At 47.2% G+C, this 21,564-nt stretch overlaps 1 protein-coding gene across 1 annotated transcript in view; it reads left to right on the forward strand.

The window, feature by feature from the left end:
* Window positions 1-21,564, forward strand: part of pik3c2b (phosphatidylinositol-4-phosphate 3-kinase, catalytic subunit type 2 beta) — a 195,552-nt gene that overhangs the window by 25,495 nt on the left and 148,493 nt on the right. Inside the window, exons 3-5 of the mRNA XM_038819586.1 lie at window positions 7,240-7,340; window positions 12,844-12,998; window positions 16,542-16,662. Of these exons, the coding sequence (XP_038675514.1) occupies window positions 7,240-7,340; window positions 12,844-12,998; window positions 16,542-16,662 (377 nt within the window). The remainder of the gene's footprint in view (window positions 1-7,239; window positions 7,341-12,843; window positions 12,999-16,541; window positions 16,663-21,564) is intronic.

Below are 21,564 nucleotides of genomic sequence, written 5' to 3' on the forward strand. Positions count from 1 at the left end.
CGTGTAACCCCCCCCATCAACGTGTAACCCCCCCCATCACCGCGTAACCCCCCCATCACCGCGTAACCCCCCCATCACCGTGTTCCCCCCTCCCATCTCACAGCCCGCTCTGAGGGTCCCATCCGAAACCCACTTCCCATTCCCAAACTACCATCCCACTCTCAATCCCTGCCCACTCCGAAACTCCAATCCACTCCCACTCCAATCCCAGCCCACTGTCAATCCCAGCCCACTCCCAAACTCCAATCCACTCCCACACCCAATCCCAGCCCACTCTCAAACCCAACCCACTCCCCATCTCCCTCCCAAACACAATCCCAACTCACTCCCACTCTCAATCCCCCCCCATCCCACTCCTAACCCACTCTCACTCTCACTCCCACTCCCACTCCCACTCCCACTCCCAGCCCACTCTCACCCTCACTCCCAGCCCACCCTCACTCTCACTCCACTCTCATTCTCACTCCCACTCTCACTCCCAGCCCACTCTCACTCCCAGCCCACTCTCACTCCCAGCCCACTCTCACTCCCAGCCCACTCTCACTCCCAGCCCACTCTCACTCCCAGCCCACTCTCACTCCCAGCCCACTCTCACTCCCAGCCCACTCTCACTCCCAGCCCACTCTCACTCCCAGCCCACTCTCACTCCCAGCCCACTCTCACTCCCAGCCCACTCTCACTCCCAGCCCACTCTCACTCCCAGCCCACTCTCACTCCCAGCCCACTCTCACTCCCAGCCCACTCTCACTCCCAGCCCACTCTCACTCCCAGCCCACTTTCACTCCCAGCCCACTCTCACTCCCAGCCCACTCTCACTCCCAGCCCACTCTCACTCCCAGCCCACTCTCACTCCCAGCCCACTCTCACTCCCAGCCCACTCTCACTCTCCCAGCCCACTCTCACTCTCACTCCCAGCCCACTCTCACTCTCACTCCCAGCCCACTCTCACTCACACTCCCAGCCCACTCTCACTCTCACTCCCAGCCCACTCTCACTCTCACTCCCAGCCCACTCTCACTCTCACTCCCAGCCCACTCTCACTCTCACTCCCAGCCCACTCTCACTCTCACTCCCAGCCCACTCTCACTCTCACTCCCAGCCCACTCTCACTCTCACTCCCCGCCCACTCTCACTCTCACTCCCAGCCCACTCTCACTCTCACTCCCAGCCCACTCTCACTCTCACTCCCAGCCCACTCTCACTCTCACTCCCAGCCCACTCTCACTCTCACTCCCAGCCCACTCTCACTCTCACTCCCAGCCCACTCTCACTCTCACTCCCAGCCCACTCTCACTCTCACTCCCAGCCCACTCTCACTCTCACTCCCAGCCCACTCTCACTCTCACTCCCAGCCCACTCTCACTCTCACTCCCAGCCCACTCTCACTCTCACTCCCAGCCCACTCTCACTCTCACTCCCAGCCCACTCTCACTCTCACTCCCAGCCCACTCTCACTCTCACTCCCAGCCCACTCTCACTCTCACTCCCAGCCCACTCTCACTCTCACTCCCAGCCCACTCTCACTCTCACTCCCAGCCCACTCTCACTCTCACTCCCAGCCCACTCTCACTCTCACTCCCAGCCCACTCTCACTCTCACTCCCAGCCCACTCTCACTCCCAGCCCACTCTCACTCCCAGCCCACTCTCACTCCCAGCCCACTCTCACTCCCAGCCCACTCTCACTCCCAGCCCACTCTCACTCCCAGCCCACTCTCACTCCCAGCCCACTCTCACTCCCAGCCCACTCTCACTCTCACTCCCAGCCCACTCTCACTCTCACTCCCAGCCCACTCTCACTCCCAGCCCACTCTCACTCTCACTCCCAGCCCACTCTCACTCACACTCCCAGCCCACTCTCACTCTCACTCTCACTCCCAGCCCACTCTCACTCTCACTCTCACTCCCAGCCCACTCTCACTCTCACTCCCAGCCCACTCTCACTCTCACTCTCACTCCCAGCCCACTCTCACTCTCACTCTCACTCCCAGCCCACTCTCACTCTCACTCCCAGCCCACTCTCACTCTCACTCTCACTCCCAGCCCACTCTCACTCTCACTCCCAGCCCACTCTCACTCTCACTCTCACTCCCAGCCCACTCTCACTCTCACTCTCACTCCCAGCCCACTCTCACTCTCACTCCCAGCCCACTCTCACTCGCTCCCAGCCCACTCTCACTCTCACTCGCTCCCAGCCCACTCTCACTCTCACTCCCAGCCCACTCTCACTCTCGCTCCCAGCCCACCCTCACCCTCACTCGCTCCCAGCCCACTCTCACTCTCACTCGCTCCCAGCCCACTCTCACTCTCACTCCCAGCCCACTCTCACTCTCGCTCCCAGCCCACCCTCACCCTCACTCGCTCCCAGCCCACTCTCACTCGCTCCCAGCCCACCCTCACCCTCACTCGCTCCCAGCCCACTCTCACTCTCACTCGCTCCCAGCCCACTCTCACTCTCACTCCCAGCCCACTCTCACTCTCGCTCCCAGCCCACCCTCACCCTCACTCGCTCCCAGCCCACTCTCACTCTCACTCCCAGCCCACTCTCACTCTCACTCCCAGCCCACTCTCACTCGCTCCCAGCCCACCCTCACCCTCACTCGCTCCCAGCCCACTCTCACTCTCACTCGCTCCCAGCCCACTCTCACTCTCACTCCCAGCCCACTCTCACTCTCGCTCCCAGCCCACCCTCACCCTCACTCGCTCCCAGCCCACTCTCACTCTCACTCCCAGCCCACTCTCACTCGCTCCCAGCCCACTCTCACTCGCTCCCAGCCCACCCTCACCCTCACTCGCTCCCAGCCCACTCTCACTCTCACTCCCAGCCCACTCTCACTCTCGCTCCCAGCCCACCCTCACCCTCACTCGCTCCCAGCCCACTCTCACTCGCTCCCAGCCCACCCTCACCCTCACTCGCTCCCAGCCCACTCTCACTCTCACTCGCTCCCAGCCCACTCTCACTCTCACTCCCAGCCCACTCTCACTCTCGCTCCCAGCCCACCCTCACCCTCACTCGCTCCCAGCCCACTCTCACTCTCACTCCCAGCCCACTCTCACTCACTCCCAGCCCACTCTCACCCTCACTCGCTCCCAGCCCACTCTCACCCTCACTCGCTCCCAGCCCACTCTCACTCTCACTCCCAGCCCACTCTCACTCTCACTCCCAGCCCACTCTCACTCACTCCCAGCCCACTCTCACTCGCTCCCAGCCCACTCTCACTCGCTCCCAGCCCACTCTCACTCACTCCCAGCCCACTCTCACTCACTCCCAGCCCACTCTCACTCACTCCCAGCTCACCCTCACTCACTCCCAGCCCACTCTCACCCTCACTCGCTCCCAGCCCACTCTCACCCTCACTCGCTCCCAGCCCACTCTCACCCTCACTCGCTCCCAGCCCACTCTCACCCTCACTCGCTCCCAGCCCACTCTCACTCTCACTCCCAGCCCACTCTCACTCTCACTCCCAGCCCACTCTCACTCTCACTCCCAGCCCACACCTCACCAACTCCCAGCGGGGGCTGCAGCTTGGATTTGTCACCTCTGCACAGATACATAATTATCTATTAATTCTGTGCCCTGCATTTTCCTCTTTCTTTTGCAAGGTCCACATTGAAACTTTGCTATTCACCTTGAATGTAAATTTGCTGTTCACATCCAAAACCAACACAGAAAAAAATAGATTTTAACCTGCTCTTAAATTGAAAGTGGAGCGTTACCATTATATTTTTGTAATTTTAATTATATTTTTGTGCTCTTGATTTTTGTCGAAATGCGAGATGGAATATAAAATATGTACAATTTACAGCTCAAGCTGGTCATTTGACTGACAATCTGGTTCGTCCCTGTGTTTATATTTCCCACCAGCGCACCCCACTTCATCCCTTTCCCCCATCAGCATCTTCGGTTCCTTCTCCCTCATGTTTATCGAGCTTTCCTTTACTTGAAAAGAAATGAAAATGAAATGAAAATTGCTTATTGTCACAAGTAGGCTTCAAATGAAGTTACTGTGAAAAGCCCTCTCCGCTATATTCCTTATCTCCCTCTCCGCTTTATTCAGCTCGAAAAATACTTCTGGTAGAGAGGTGCCCACGTTCTGGATAAAGAAGCTTCTCCTGAATATCCTGTTGGATATGTCGGTGACTGTCATGGCCCCGGAGCGTTTTTGGAAACATATTACTGTGTGTCTATACTTGCATGGACTTAAAGGTCTCTATCAGCTCATACTCTGACAGTCATACTTAGAAAATTAATTTCTTCCTGCGTCGCCAAATATGTCAGGAAAAATTACATTAAAATTATGCTAACCCTCGAGGCAGATTGTTTATCATTGGGCAATTACAGCAAATTTCAAATTTGGATACACACGATAAACTTGCTTGAGTTTTATCGAAGAAAGATCTGTTCAACTATTTGTGGAACTCGTAGAATCTGAGTCATTTTTTTTTTAGATAATATTTTATTGAGGCATTTATAATTTTAACATTTTAAACAAAGAGATCCAACACACACAAAAACCCCAGGAATTTGAGTCATTAGCTGGTTTCAAGAAGGACATAGATATATTTCTGATTTTTAAAAAACGGGTTAAAGGCATGTGGGCAACAGGTGGGGAGGTGGATTTGAGACCAGGAAGAGATCAGCCAGAGGGCAGCACGGTGGCGCAGTGGGTTAGCACTGCTGCCTCACAGCGCCGAGGTCCCAGGTTCGATCCCGGCTCTGGGTCACTGTGTGGAGTTTGCACATTCTCCCCATGTTTGCATGGGTTTCGCCCCCACAACCCAAAGATGTGCAGAATAGGTGGATTGGCCGCGCTAAATTGCCCCTTAATTGGAAAAAATTAATTGGGTACTCAAAATTTTTTTAAAAAGAGATTAGCCATGATCTGATTGAATGGCGGGGCAGGCTCAAAGGGCTGAATTGCCTACTTCTGCTCTTAATTCGTGACTTCCTATGCAAATTGTTTCAAAGTACAGACCTGAAAATTCATAAATTTCATTTCTTGTCTGACCTAAGTCATGGAACTTGCATGGACAGTAATAAATGACCTTTAGTTGGGGAAAGGAAAATTCAGCCACCTTTCACCCTTTTTTTTAATAAATGTTTTATTGGGTTTTTGAACAAGGTATAATTACCGTTATGTACACAGAATAAGAAACATATATCAAATACACATATTTAGAAGAGAAGGGCACACCCCAACATAGAATACAATAAAATATGAAATAGACTAACTGGTGGGGTACTGTGCACCAGCTCGACAGCGGCAGCTCTGTGCATCTACCTTTCACCCTCTTGTTGCAATTCGGTGGAGAAAAAAAATTGTGCTTGATTGTGATGCTTCCTAGCTGAACAGCATATACTAACAGTCCTTGGAACAATCCAACAGAGAAATGGGGTTATGGGATGGCAGTAAATTATCTTATCCTTCAAAGATTAACCACATGTTCATATTATTTATGATCGAGTCTCCATTTGTTTGCAAATCTCATTACAAACAGTTCCTTTGATCTTGACGCACTTGCCGTACCATTAAATGCTTTTCTTGGGCTTGTAGTGTGAGAGTTAGCGGTGCTTCACTATTTAGTGGAAAACTGTACAATAATAATTTTTATTATTGTCGCAAGTAGGCTTATATTAACACTCTAATGGAGTTACTGTGAAAAGCCCCTAGTCGCTACACTCCGCCACCTGTTCGAGAACACTGAGGGAGAATTCAGAGTGTCCAATTCACCGAACACGTCTTTCGGGACTTGTGGGATGAAACCGGGCCACTCGGCGGAAACCCACGCAGGCTCTGCACAGACAGTGACCCAAGCCGGAATCAAACCTGGGACCCTGGCACTGTGAAGCAACAGTGCTAACCACTGTGCTACTGTGCCGCCCTCGTCCTTGTACTCATTGACTCCAGTAAATCTTATTTGGCCACTTTGCCTCGTATCTACTTCTGTGGGTGGGCACCCATGTATTTTCTTATGCCACCCGAAAGACACTATCTACAGTAAGCTATTATTGTATGATCAACATGTAGCAAGGGGGATGCACAAGAAACTACAGAAAGTCTGGGGTCCCTATTCTTCCAAATTAAATTCTTTAATTGAACTGCATCTGCTACCTCACTTCTCAGTTAACATACCGATGCGCTCAAAGCAATCTTTCACGATCTTTGATACAATTTGACATGTCCTCCAATTTGGTGCCTTCAACAAATTTCCATGTTGTTCTCTCATTCCTAATTCCAGATCATTTTTGTGTACATTTTATCAATAAAGATTTATAGAATACCATTATCTCGCTACACCTTTCCATTAGGAGACATTTCCTTCGTCATCCACCCATTTGGGTTTTTCTGGTGCCCCCTAACATCTCTAACTAAACTCATAACTAAACAGTGCTGTTTAGCACTGGGCTAAATCGCTGGCTTTGAAAGCAGACCAAGCAGGCCAGCAGCACGGTTCGATTCCCGTAACAGTCTCCCCGAACAGGCGCCGGAATGTGGCGACTAGGGGCTTTTCACAGTAACTTCATTTGAAGCCTACTCGTGACAATAAGCGATTTTCATTTCATTTCATTTCATTCTCCATTTTTCGATGTGCCATGATTTTGCCATCCTGTGTGATACCTGATCAAATGTGGGGTAGGTTACAGATGTAACAGTTGCTAAAGCTGCTCTGAAAAGAGTTGTGCACAACGTGTGCTGGAACAATATGTCAAGGCCTACATGCAGTTTTTAATCTTCAATTGATCCGAATTTGCTAATACATTCAAAGCTGTCTGTGGTTTCACCTGATGAAGCATGATCTGGATCTGTTTTGTGTTAGGAAATTACCATGGCGCCTTCGTGGTTAAATGCAAAGTTAAATTTCTGTGCAGACTTTGAACTAAGCAAAGTGGTTTTCATTGTGTCACCGAAGTTGCCTTAGGAGATGAGGAAATATTGTAGTTTTATTATTAAGTATTTCTTTAACCATTTTGTCCTGTCTGAAATCTGCTTTGGCAGATATGAAGTCCTTTCCATGTTGTAATTAACGTGTGTATATGCGTTTGTATTACATATATATGTAAAATCCTTCACCAGCAGAAATGAAATTGCAGTTCAACCAAGTGGAAACAAAGGCAGTTTAAAAAACAATTGAGTGCCTCGATCCAATCTTGTCTGTTTATTCTTTATCTGCGGTGAAAACTTAGAACTGGCTACATTTTATCTGTCACTTGCTGTATTGTTGCATTTCTTGTGTTACAGAGCTCCTTACAGCAGAGTTATGAGTCGTGCAACTACGAACTACTAGAGGTTTCGGAAGAGCGGAACGAAGAGGTTGCAGCGTACTGCCACATGCTGGATGTGTAATTATCTTTTTATTTTTAATGAGACATTTTCACCTCGATTCCCTTGAATAGCCGGGCAGATTTTGTGCTTCTGCGCATATTTCTCCTTTTCTTTTTATAAACGCAGTAAAACTGACATACTTCTGTTACTCATAATTTGAACCACGCTCTTGTAAAAGAAAAGTTGAGTTGTGCAGAAATTTGGATTAAGATGTGCAAATAATGCGGCAAAGTGGGAATTCAACTGATGGCACTGATTAGCACAGTGGTTGGCTCTGTTGCTTCACAACACCAGGGTCCCAGGTTCGATTCCCGGTTTGGGTCACTGATTGTGCAGAGTCATGTTGAACACCATGTCTCCCCGTGTCTGCGTGAGTTTCCCCCGGGCGCTCCAGTTTCCTCCCACAAGTCCCGAAAGACGTGCTTGTCAGGTGAATTGGACATTCTGAATTCTCCCTCCGTGTACCCAAACAGGCGCCGGAATGTGGTGTCTGGGGATTTTCACAGTAACTTCATTGCAGCGTTAATGTAAGCCGACTTGGGACACTAATAAAGATTATTATTAGAGTGGGTGATTGAATTTGACTCTGTGTGGAGACCTGTTCTCCTTTATTGGGAAGCCAAGACAAAGAAGTGAAGGACCCAAAATGCAGAGATCACTTGGTTTGGAAAGGGTAATTGAGAAGATGTATGATGGTTGAGTGAAATCAAAGTTGGATTTTATAATCTGTAGCTTGCAGGAGGAAAGAAAAACTGGGAAAGGTATGGTACTCCATAGTTTTGAAGTGCCAGAAACAAATATGTTGGTTTGGGATTTCAACACAATGAGATTTCAGCCGACAGTAGGGCGTCCTGTTTAAAGCTGACAATTTTGCAATATTTCATTCTAAAGCAGGTGATGCAGTTGTTGCTGGTGATCTATGAAGGCGAATTTAGTTATTGGGAGTTCTTGGGTGCAGTGGGCAAGAAGCACACTGTGCTTTCAACAAGGTCCAGGTTGGAATCCATTTTCAAAATAAGGAATACCATACATATCCCAGGATATGGAACAAATACATATTCAGAAGGGCAAAGGTTCCACGCTGTGTAATTATGCCGAGCTTGTATTTTTGCAACTTTTATCGCCGTGTTGACTTAAGAGTGCATCAGTTTATTCTGCAGACCTTCACTGTGTAGAGCTCTTGTTAACGGAGCAGGGGGCGATGTTAATGGTTGGTTGATTATGTTGTTAATGATGCTTAGGTGATGGGCATTGTTTTATTAAAGACTGAGATCCCATCCAAAGAGCCTCAGCTCCTGGTGCAGAGTGAGGAGGACCTCCTCATGGGTCTGCCCCAGGGCCTGGTCAAGGTCACCATTAACGGTTCCAGTCTCTGGGCGATCCAGGGGGTCATCCAAACTGACTTTCCGACCCTCCTGTGGCTACGATGGCAGCTGGGTGAGGGAGCAGGCGGTGTCCATTAGCATCTTCCCAGCCTTGCGTGACCGGTGCCCACATGGGCTGGGGCACATCATCACCCCCGGGCACGACACTTTGGTTTGATTAGTTAAGTTTCATTTGACGTTTTGATTTTTGTTACTGTACCCCACCAGGACCTGTCACTCCCAGTCATTGCTGTTTAATCTTTTTGTTTTATAATAAAGGTGTAAAGAGAGTCAGCTGAGACATTGGGTGATGTGACCATCAATTCACTAGACGCACGATTGGAAGTAAACTGTGGTTTTAATAGTCTTACAACTAAGCCAGCCTGCGACCAGAGGAACTGAGAGCAGGCTTACGGCTGCAGTACTTTATACTTCCAGTTAGTGGGAGGAGCCATGGGCGGAGCCAAGGGTGGAGCCCAGTACAAACTCCTCATCTCCCCCTATGGGCAGAGCCGCGCAACGGCTCACATACAGAGCCCACAAGGACACAATACAACGCAAGGCAATACAGTGTGAATTACGATGCATATAATTCACCACATTGGGTTACCAGTTAGGAGGCAGAGATCTGTAATGCTGTGTTCTGTGGATAAGCCTACTAACAAGAAATAGATGTATGTGTTTCTTCATATTTCACCATCTGTTTGGATCCACTTCTGGGGAAGCGGTGGAACTGTTGCTGAACCCCAGTAATCCAGAGTCCCAGAGTAATAATTTAGAGACCCGGACTTGACTCCCACCACAGACAGCTGATGGAATTAAATTCAATAAAACATCTGGAATTAAAAGATGACCATGAAACCATTGTCGATTTTTATAAAAACCCATCTGGATCACTATGGTCCTTTCGGGAAGGAAGCTTGCCGTCCTTGCCTAGTTTGAACTGCATGTGACTCTTAAATACCCTCTGAAATGGCCCAGCAAGGCACTCTGTTGTATCCAACCGCTACAAAGAAAGCAAAAAGGAATGAAACCAAATGGACCACTCGGCATTGACCAAGGCCATGGAAATGACACAGGCAAACCCAGTCCTGTCGACCCTGCAAAGTCCCCTTCATCTGGGGACTTTTGCCAAAATTGGGAGAGCTATCTCGCAGGCCAGTCAAGCAACAGCCTGAGTCAGGGAGGAGTTGCCCTGGGAGCCCTCAGCATCGACTCACGGCAGCAGGTCAAACATGAACAAGAAACCTCCTGCTGAGCACCATGTACTGTCGTTGCAGCATGGTGGCACAATGGTTAGCACTGCTGCCTCACGCCGCCGAGGACCCGGGTTCGACCCCAGCCCCGGGTCACTATCCGTGTGGAGATTCCACATTCTCCCCGTGTCTGCGTGGGTCTCAACCTCGCAACCCAAAAATGCGCAGGGTAGGTGGATTGACCACGCAAAATTGCTCCTTAATTGGAAAAAAATGAATAAAAAGCACGTACCGTCTCCCCTCAGCTGATGAATCAGTAATCCTCCATGTTGAACACCACTTGGAGGAATCACTGAGGGTGGCAAAGGGGCAGAATGTACCCTGGGTGGGGGTCTTCAATGTCCATCACCAGAGTGTTCAATAGTACCAGTACAGACCGAGCTGCTAGACTGGGAGGGAGGAAACCAACACGAGAGAAAAGGTATTTGACCTCATCCTCACCAGCCTGCCTGTCACAGATGCATTTGTCCATGACCGTATCGGTAGGCGTGACCACTGCACAGTCCTTGGGGAGATAAAATTTTGCCTTCAAATTGAAGATACTTTCCATCATGTTGTGTGGTGCTACCACTGCTACACGGGATGGACTTCAAACTGATCAAGCAACTCAAGACTGAGTAACCATGAGGCACTGTGGGCCATCAGGAGCAGCGGCGGCATTGCGGCACACCGGTTAGCACTGATGCGTCACAGGGACCCGGTTTCAATTCTGGACTGGGGTGACTGTGTGGAGTTTGCAAGTTCTCCCCGTGTCCGTGTAGGTTTCCTCCCACACTCCACAGATGTTCAGGTTAGGTGGATTGGCCATGCTAAATTTCCCCTTGTGTCCAAATTTGTGACAGTTATGTGGGGTTACGGGGATAGGATGGGGGAGTCGGCCTAGGTAGGGTGCTCTTTTGTTGGGTTGGTGCAGACTCAATGGGCCGAATGACCACCTTTCTGCACTGTAGGAATTCTACAGAATTGCACTCAACCAAAATCTGTAACCTCGCATCCTGGCATATCCCCCACTCTACCATTACCACCAAGTTGGTTCAATGAAGAGTGCAGGGGGACATGCCAAGAGCAAAATCAGGCATACCTGAAATTGAGGTGTCAACTTGGTGAAGCTACAACGCCATGACAATATTCTCGCAATAGTACTGGAATCTTGCACTCCAGAATGTGCCTTGCCTCTAGCCAGGTTGTTTGAGGATAGCTGCAACACTGACATTTATCCAGCAATGTGGAAAATTACCCAGTCATGTCCTGTCCACTAGAAACGGGACAAATCCAACCTGACCAATTACCACCCCATTAGTGTACTCTTCATATCGCCAAAGTGATGGAAAGTGTCATCAACAGTGCTATCAAGTAGAATTTACTCAGCAATAACCTGCTCTTGGACGCTCAGTTTGGGTTCAGCCAGGATCACTCCGCTCCTGACCTTATTGCAGCCTTGGTTCAAACACGGACAAAAGAGCTGAGCTCCAGAGGTGAAGTGAAAGTGCCATCAAAGCAGCATTTGACCGAGTATGGCATCAAGGAGCCCTAGCAAAACTGGAGTCAATGGGAATCGGGAGGAAACTCTAAACTGGTTGGAGTCATACCTGGCCCAGAGGAGGATGGTTGTGGGGGTTGGAGGTCAATTATCTCCGCTCCAGGACATCACTGTAGAAGTTGCTCAGGTAGTGTCCGAGGTCCACCTCGGTAGTCACTCACCTCCTGACTCCCCAAAGTCTTTATATCAGCTACAAGTCAGGGGAGTGATAGGATACTCCCTACTTGTCTGGATGGGTACAGCTCCAACAACATAATAAGCTCAACACCATCCAGGACAAACAAAAACCTGCTTGATTGCTGCTCTTTCCACAAACATTCAATTCCTCCTTCACCAACAGTCAATGGCAGGACAAGGTGCAAGACCTCTCCAAGGTTCCTTTCATGGCACCTTCCAAACCCACGACCACCACTACCTAGAAGGACAAGGGCACTGTCATTGGCCTCTCGATCACTGCCCATGTGGACTTTGCCCATTCTCCCCATGTCTGTTTGGGTTTCACCCCCACAACCCAAAGATGTGCAGATTAGGTGGATTGGCCATTCTAAATTGCCCCTTAATTGGAAAAAATAAATAATTGCGTACTCTAAATTTATTTTAAAAAGTAATTTTTAAAAAAAAGTATTACTGGGTCAAAATCCTGGAACTCCCTGCCTAACAGCACTGTAGTTGTATCTACACCTCGGGGATTCCAGTTCTTCAAGAAGGCAGCTCACCACCATGTTCTGAAGGGCAACTAGTGATGGGCAATAAATGCTGGCCTAGCCAAAATACCTGCACCCATAAATTCATTTTATAACAGGAGAGTTCAAGTAGAAGCTTGGGTAACTGTTCACAATAAGGACAAATTTGGAACAATTACAGAAAATTTCATGTATGTGGGCTGATCGACCCAATTGGTTTATGCTGATGTTTATGCTGCACAGACGACGCCTTCAACTCCACTTCATCTAACATTGAGAGTTGAATTTGGAAATGCAGTAGTGCAATAGACTGTATTTATGTTGCTTTTTATAAATTATCCTAAATCAACAGCAGATGAACAGGCAATGGCTTAGTTTCCATATTATCTGGTCCCTGGGTGGTCCCATTTATTTCTGTCAAATTTAAGGGGAACTGGGTACCCTTGGAACCAGCGCCAAGGAATTCCTCAGTAGCTGTAAGATCCCCATCCTAGATTTAAAAAGAACAATAGTCTAACAGAACAGAATTACCTAATGCCGTATGTCTGTGCACTGTCATCTGTGAGGTAACTAATCCAGCTCTTGAGTTGAATCTTAGTGTGAAGATCAGCAGAGAAAAACTGAAATCTCTAATTGTTCCCCCTCCCTTTCTCTGTGTCTCTTTTTTTTTTTTGCAGGCTTCGAAGCAGTTACACCTGTGATGGTGCAAAAAATATGGGATTAATCTGGAGTCCGGCGGTCATTCGAAATGACCAACATGGAGATGGCATTAGTCTGAAAGTTACCGTCTCTGCCAGCAGTCTTTCAGAACCACTTACATTTACATGTGATGGTGAGTTCTGGATTCAGCAAATAACTATTTCAGTTGTTGCAAACCATCTGATCGATGTAGCTAGGACTACAAATGTTATTTCATTGAGCCGACTGTCGAGGTATTTTTTTCCAGAAGCTTTCTCTGTACGAATTTAGAAGCCAAATTAAATGAGCTCATTGCTGAATGGTCCTTGTCCAGTTCAGTAAAATAAGTCAGCAAAATCTGTTTCTTCTGTTGAATCTCTTGCCTTATTGACACGAGACTCCATGAAGTGTTTCAGCTTAGCATTTTCTGTACTTTGCTACATTCAGGCTCTGATAAATGCATTGCTTCAACGAGTATCCTTAACTGAATTCTCTCCTAATGACTTTAATGCAGTATTTCTCCTCCTTCCCTCTATGATGTATGTTGTTTATTAACATTGTTTTTTTGTGTAAAGACCTTTTTGATCACTGTTTCTTTCATCTGACCTCTCTATACATCTCTTACTGATTTTTGTTCAGGCTATTGCCATTACTGCTCCTGAGCTGGGCACTGATATATACAAATGAACATTGGCCAGTAATCACTCCAAATGGACGTTTCTTCCCAATTGCTGTGGGGCCTAATCTTTACTTGATATTTCCCCGTTGTGCAATGGAAACATTCCCCAGATGAATTTGATGCAGAGAACTCCAAAGTCAAGACAAGAACAGCATTATAGCATTCATCTGCTTAGATTGGCAATGGTCCCAAACCATTTCTGGCATGGATTAACTACCAATTACAACATGATTTCTCATTTATTGCATCTTTTTAAAACATTACCCCATAATCTAGCCACAGGCGCTATCTTACTAAATGGCCCAATCCTCTTAAAGGTGCTGGTTTGAGCTTCACAGTAAATAAGCCCATCAAGTGACTGAGCTATGCAATTGAAAAGTCCCTGGTTTGATCTTTGGTATGTGTTTTTTTTTGTATTCCCTCATGGGATGTGGGCAAAGCTGGTAGGGTCAACAGTTATTGCCCATCCCTAATTGCCCTTGAAGTGAGTGGCTTGCTGGAGCTTTTCAGAGGCATTTAAGAGTCAACCTGACCTGGGGTCACTTGTAGGCCAAATCAGACAGACTTCCATGCATTAGTGAACAAAGAACAATACAGCACAGGAAGAGGTCATTCGGTCCTCCAAGCCTGCTCCGATCATGTGTCCTATCTAGACCAACCGCCTGTATCCTTCTATACCCCGTCTGTTCATGTGCCTATCCAGAATAAATCTTAAAGGTTGCTGACGTATCTGCCTCAACAACCTCACTTGGCAGTGCATTCCAGGCCCCGACCATCCTCTGTGTAAAAAAAAAACATCCCCCACACATCTCCACTGAACCTTTCCCCCCCTCACCTTGAACCTGTGCCCCCTTGTGATTGTCATTTCCTCCCTGAGGAAAAGCCTCCAACTGTTCACCCTATCTGTACCCCTAATAATTACACTTCTATCAGGGGCTGGTTTAGCACACGGGGCTAAATAGCTGGCTTCAGACCAAGGGAGGCCAGCAGCATGGTTCAATTCCCGTACCAGCCTCCCCGAATAGGCGCCGGAATGAGGCGACTAGGGGCTTTTCACAGTAACTTAATTTGAAGCCTACTTGTGACAATAAGCGATTCTCATTTCATTTTCAGGTTGCCCTTCAGTCTCCGTCTCTCTAGGGAGAACAATCCCAGTTTATTCAAAGCTAATACCCTCCATGCCAGGCAACCTCCTGGTGAACCAGATGGGTCTTTTTTTATATAACCATGGACAATGGTTTCATGGTCATCATTATGCTTTTAATTCAAAATTTTTATTGAATTAAAATTTCTGCCATGGTAGAATTCAAACCTGGGCCCCCAGTGCGGTACTCTGGGTCTCTAGTCCGGTGACAATACCACTACGCCATTCTGTTAGCTGATCTGGTGGTGGATGAGCAACATTTGTCTCTGCTTATTTGTGCTTGGGTGGGTGGGAAAATCCGCGAGGATTTCCTCTCTCGATTGCTCCTGAAAAAGATTATCTGTGTGGCTATCAGACCAGTATAGAATCTGACTTGATCCCAATGCCCACCACTCAAACGCCCTGCTGAGACATCAATCTGAGCTGTCAGTTAAAGATGGGTCACTTTGTGTCATGTAGGGAAAACACTGGAGAAGGAATGTTTGCAATGAATGTTCCTTTTGGATCAATCGATTACCGGGAATTAACATTTTAATTTGTTTCAAGTAGCAAGAGGCGATGACGTCCTCGGGGAGCTGCCCGAGAAAACGTAACAGAATCTATTCAATGCGATGGAACTAAATTAACATCTGGAAATAGACAAAAAGATTTAAAAATTCAGTAGGCCTGACATTTTACTGCATGTACGTATTTTAGTCTGCTTAATGGCGTTTAGAAAGGGAATTACCCGATAAAAAGGGCGATTGTCATCCAGGAACAATTGTGTGCACATTGGGAATACCATTATATACCAAATCTAAATTCATTCATCAGTATTGAGGCAATATGCTGCCTTGCTACTATGTCACTGTGTGACACGGTTCGTTTTCCTTGCCTATGCATTCTAATTGCATGTGCGTGTGTTGACCGTACATGCTGTTAGAGATTGGCAGTTAATTCACATTTCATGCGCTGCTATTTATGTATTTCATCATCCTGGTTTCCCCCCTCATGTCGGCAAACGATGCACCTTTTTATAAACCAGGAGGTGATAACTGAGTGCAGGATAATGTCTGGTGCTGGAAGACCTGAGAAAGATTTTTTTTATTGCATTTGAGATGAAAACAAACGTGCTATCTTAGTGCCATCCATTTGTGCAGATGGGAGTGTCTCCCTGAGAAACGGCACGCGATGCAGGCTCCAGTTTGCCCGCCTCCTGTTTACTGTTGCAGGGTTTCGAAAGCTGCTCCTCTGCAACCGTCTCCTAGCTCCATCTCTGCAACGTCGCTCTTCTCTGCCCCTGCCTCGGATCATCTATCGCTGCCGTAATCCTCAACCGTGCCTTTGTTACCTCTCAACTCTGGTGGTTAGGTTTCTACCCTGTGCTGTCTATAAACACTTGTGAAATTCTAACTCGCAACTAGCCCAGTGCACTCTGTTCAACCTATATTGGCTTCAGATCTCCCAAAACCTTGATTTTGAAAATTCTGATTTTTGTTTGCACGTCTTTCAATGTCTTCGCTCCTTCCCATGCCTGCAATCTCATCAAGCCCTACAACCTTTAGAGAACTTTGCGCTCCTTCAATTCTGGTTTCTTACACCGCCCCTATTTTCTTCTTTCCACCATTGGCAGTCATGTCTCAGTTGCCAAGAGTCCTCTGCTCTGGAGTTTGCCCCCTAAATCTTTCGGTTCTGCACTTGCTCCTCCACTTCCTCCTTTTTTAAAGTGCTCAGGAAAACCTCGCTCTTTCAGAAAGGACAGGTGGCCAAAAGCCCCTGTGGCTTGGTGCCAACTTTTGTTTCAAAGCACTCAGTGCGGGATCTGATACCGAATTAAAGGCTCTAGATAAATGCAACTTATTGTCCATTGATTGCGATGTTGCCTTGTTTTCCAGGGGGCTCCACGGTGGATCTGCTCATCTATCAAACTCTGTGTTACGTTTATGACAACCTTCGTGGCGTAAATGTGGACAACTTTGTCTTGAAGATATGTGGGTTGGAAGAATTTCTACAGAAGTAAGTTTGTGCTGAAGGTTTAGTGCGGGAACAAGTAGATGGCATGTGGGCATGGGAAACTTGACAAGCGTGAAAAAGCAATGGGCGTGCTGTCACGCTAGAGAAGCGCAAACACTGAAGCATGAAAGATGGTGATTCGGAGAACGGTTAAAGTGGCTGGTTCATTTTGAGCAGTTTTGAAAGCTGCTTTATCAATGTCACGCACGTGTGTGTGTGTGTGTGTGTGTGTGTGTGTGTGTGTGTGTGTGTGTGAACTGGTGAGTTCGGAACGCGAGGGCGACTTCTCCTGATTTTTCTTTCAAAGTTTGCCTTCACCTCCACTGAAAAGATTGATGCTTCCCAGAGTAGCTACATTTGCTAGTGATTCTCCAACACTTTCAGTGTGGCTATTCCTTATTTGCAAGCCTAAATGGACACGTGTCTCTGTGGGGAGGTAACTTTCAGCTCAATGGGGCAGCACGGTGGTGCAGTGGTTAGCACTGCAGCCTCACGGCGCCAAGGTCCTAGGTTCGATCCTGGCTCTGGGTCACTGTCCGTGTGGAGTTTGCACATTCTCCCCGTGTCTGCGCGGGTTTCGCCCCCACAGTCCAAAGATGTGCGGGTTAGGTGGATTGGCCATGCTAAATTGCCCGTAGTGTCCTTAAAAGTAAGGTTAAGGGGGGGGGGGGGGGTGGTTGTTGGGTTGCGGGTGTAGGGTGGATACGTGGGGTTGAGTAGGGTGATTATTGCTCGGCACAACATCGAGGGCCGAAGGGCCTGTTTTGTGCTGTACTGTTCTATGTTCTATGTGCAGGCTAGGTAGATTGGCCACGCTAAATTGCCCCTTAATTGGAAATAAATAATTGGGTACTCTAAATTAATTTTTTTAAAAACCTTCAGCTAAATGTGATCCAGTCATTGTCTAAATGGTTGTACAGTCATGTTTCCAATCGGGGATTCATATAACACAGACCAGAAGCATTCTGTGTCACATGTTTGAATGAGTTACCCAATTAGTCCCACTCCCCGAGTCTTTACCCAGCCTTTTCCTTTTCAAGCACATATCTAATTCCATTTCAAGGTTAATATTGTATCTACTCCCAGTGCTTTCCAGATCGAAACAACTCATTGTGTAAAGAGAATTACCGCTTGTTTCCCCCCCAAAATTTCTTTTACCAAATATCTTAAATCTGTTTCCGCGGGTTAGCGATCCTCCTGCCCGTGGAAAGGTTTCTCCCTATTTGTCCATCAAATTCCTTCATAATTTAAAAAAAAAATTGATTTACGGGATGTGGGCGTCGCTGGTTAGGCGAACGTTTATTGCCCACCCCTAGTTGTCCTTCAAAAGGTGGTGGTGAGTTGCCTTCTTCGACCACTGCAGTCCTTCAGGTGTAGGTACACCCACTGTGCTGTTAGGGAGGACATTCCAGGATTTTGAACACCTTTATCAAATCTTAATTTTCTTCTCCCTGTGGGAAACAATCCCAGCTTCTCTAGTCTCTCTGCTACAAGACCTTGATGTCCTTCCGAAAGTGTGGTGCCCAGAATTGAGCACAATTCACTAGGAGAGGTCGAAACAGTGTTTCATAAAGTGTTAACATAACTTCCTTGCATTTCTACTCTCTTATGCCCCTATTTACAGAGCCTGGGATGTTTTGTGCTTTGTAGCAGCTATATCAACTATGGCCATCGATGAGTTATGTAGGTGACAGCCAAAGGGTATCTGCTTCCTGCACCCCCTTTAATATTGTACCATTTTGTTTATGTTCCAAAAATGTGTCACTCCACACTAGTGAGTGACTAGATTGTGATCAGGAGACGAGACTTGGCTCGTTTTACCTTCCTGTCCACAAAACATTCACGTGCCCCGACAGCTGCCTTTTGCTGAGATCTGTCACTCGCCACACAGTACTGGCCAAACTACAGGCTTTCCTGTGCTGTGGTCGGGAACAGAATCTTGGGTTTTGCTCAGCTGTCTTTTGATGTAATTCAGTATAACTCTGTCTTTGGCATATAGTTAACTCTGCCAGTGCCAAATTATTTACAAGAAGGGTTCCAGGGATGAGGAACTTCAGCTGTGAGGATAGATTGGAGAGGTTGTGACTGTTTTCCTTAGAAAAAATTAGGCTAAGAGGAGATTGGACAAGGACGTTCAAAATCATGAGGGGGCGAGGCAGAGTAGATCGGGAGAAACTGTTCCTGCTCATAAAAGGATCAAGAACGAGCGGGCAAAGATAAAGTGATTTGCAAAAGAAGCAATGATTGAGAAAAAAAACTTTTTCATAGAACGGGTGATTCGGGCCTGGAAGTGTCGTGGAGGCAGGTTCAATTGTGGCATTTAAGAAGGCATTAGATGATTACTTGACTTGAAACAAATGTGCAGCAGCATGGAAGGGGCCGGAGAATGGCGCTAGTGATGATGCTTGTCTGGAGAGCTGGAGCAGATACGATGGGCCAAATGATGACCTTGTGCACCGTAACAATTCTGCAATTCTTGCAAAGTCGTGGGCGCAACATGAGATTCAGACTGACAGGTGTGTTTGAACCACCTATTTATTACTGGTGTGTGTCTAGGTGACATATATCTGCCTTGCACTTAACAGTTGACAGGTCCAGCTTGTTGACTTGACATATTCATGATATTGTTTCTGGAAAACCAGATGACCTCAGTTGGAGGTTTAGCGAGGGACTCTTCAGAATCTCATGAATAAAGGTGAGATCCTGACCACCTTCATGATGCACTGGAGTATGGATAAAGGACAAAGTTATTTGTCAGATGAAAATCACCCAGAGGGCTACAATCTGCCGAAAGGTAATAAATGGGATTGGAGAGCAATAGAAAGCTAAAGGAAATAAGTTTTTGATGGAACATTGCACCTTGTTTGTCTCTTCTCTTTCCCCCACCTCGATCTAGAGAACTGTCTGAAAGAACCACATGGTTCACTCCATTCCTTTTATCTTTGCACTTTGGAGGCCATTTGAATTACACTTATAAGGATTGCATGATTAATTAGCAACAACTGGGCATATTTAACAATAATAATAATTGCTTATTGTCACAAGTAGGCTTCAATGAAGTTACTGTGAAAAGCCCCTAATCGCCACACTCCGGCGTCTGTTCGGGGAGGCCGGTACGGGAATTGAACCCGCGCTGCTGACATTGTTCTGCATTACAAGCCACTTGATTAGCGGCTGGTTTAGCTCACTGGGATAAATCGCTGGCTTTTAAAGCAGACCAAGCAGGCCAGCAGCACAGTTCGATTCCCGTACCAGCCTCCCCGGACAGGTGCCGGAATGTGGCGACTAGGGACTTTTCACAGTAACTTCATTGAAGCCTACTCGTGACAATAAGCGATTTTTATTTCATTTCATTTAAGAGGAGGTGACATTTCTTAAATGTGTTCTCTGGTTGTAGGTGACTCTGGATAGGCCACAGTCATTACCTATCTCTCTCTCTCTCTCTCTCTTCCCCCCCCCCCCCCCCCCCCCCTCCGAAAGTAGTGTTGGGCCTTCCCTCTGAACTGATTCTGTTCTTGTGGTGATGATGCCTCAGGAACAGTAGTGTATGTCCAACACTGTGTGCTGTGTGACCTTGCAGAGATGTTTGCAGCCGATGGTGTTCCCCTGCTGTTGGAAGTAGAGGTCAACTGTGCTGTTGAAGTGAACTTGGCAAGTTTCTGCAGGCAAGAGTGCGCGGGTGGTTGTGGGAATGAATCCAGGAGTCGGGGCAACAATCAAGAAAACAGGTTTGTCTCGGACGGTGTCAAGCTTCTTGACTGCACCTGCCCAGACAAGTTTAAAGGGAGAAAAGTCTTGTACCTGCAGCTATCCCAGCGATAAGAGTGCCATTTCAGTGAGATCTTCGCTCCTGAGTTTGCCATTAACAACTTGAAATGAGGGTGGCTGACAATAGACCATTGGGAGCTAACCTCATTGGTTACAAGAACATTAAAGTTCCTTGTTGTGAAACTTGTACCTCGTTTCCTCCACCTAACAGCACCTTTTTAAGAGCTTGATGAAAGTGCACAGTGGGGTTTCAGAATACCAGCAGCCTGACCACATTGATGTAATTGCAAACCAGTCGACACTCTTGAGTTATCAACCACATTCACAACAGGCTTGCCACCTTTTGCCGATAGCCCTGCCCAGTTTCAGATGAGTGGGATGGATCCAGTACAACAACAACTTGTGTTATTGTGGTGCCTTTAGCTAAGTACGAAGTCGTGAGGCACTTCACAGGAGCATGTAGCTAGAGGCTGCAAGCGTGGTCTTGCGTTGTGAGATTTGGTGCCCTGATGAGTAAACTCAACAATTAATGCTTTGCGCCATTTGCGACAGAAATAAATTGGGAATGGTGCGGGAAAGAGAGGGGAATTATTTTAAATGTAAAGCAACCCTCCAAAGTGACCTTTCTTTTAAAAGTTAGATATCGGCCTTTATTTTAAAAGTGTCTAGACTGCTCAGTGGAAAAACTAGATTTTTCATTCCAAAATGGAGCACGTTTGACATCCAATATGCAGACCAATTGCAGACACGCACATTTCATATTTCTTTCAATCTGAGTGTATTCTGTGTAAACCCATTCTGTGACGAGAGCTTGGGCAGCAACTTCTCTTTTTGATTTAAAAACGATCTGAAATATTTAAATGTTAGACTCTATTTGTAGATTTTAATTTCCCCCAATTTATTTGGAGGTGGAACAACCTCTCAAATACCCGTACAGCGGCTAACTTTTATTTTAAATACAGGCAGCTGGTCTGTGTAGTTGCACCTGTGTGCACACGTGTGTCTGTGTGTGTGTAGATCTGTGTGTGTGTGTAGATCTGTGTGTGTGTGTAGATCTGTGTGTGTGTGTACGTCTGTGTGTGTGTGTACGTCTGTGTGTGTGTGTACGTCTGTGTGTGTGTGTAGGTCTGTGTGTGT

Source organism: Scyliorhinus canicula, chromosome 15 (genome assembly GCF_902713615.1).
Source record: "Scyliorhinus canicula chromosome 15, sScyCan1.1, whole genome shotgun sequence".
NCBI lineage: Eukaryota > Metazoa > Chordata > Chondrichthyes > Carcharhiniformes > Scyliorhinidae > Scyliorhinus > Scyliorhinus canicula.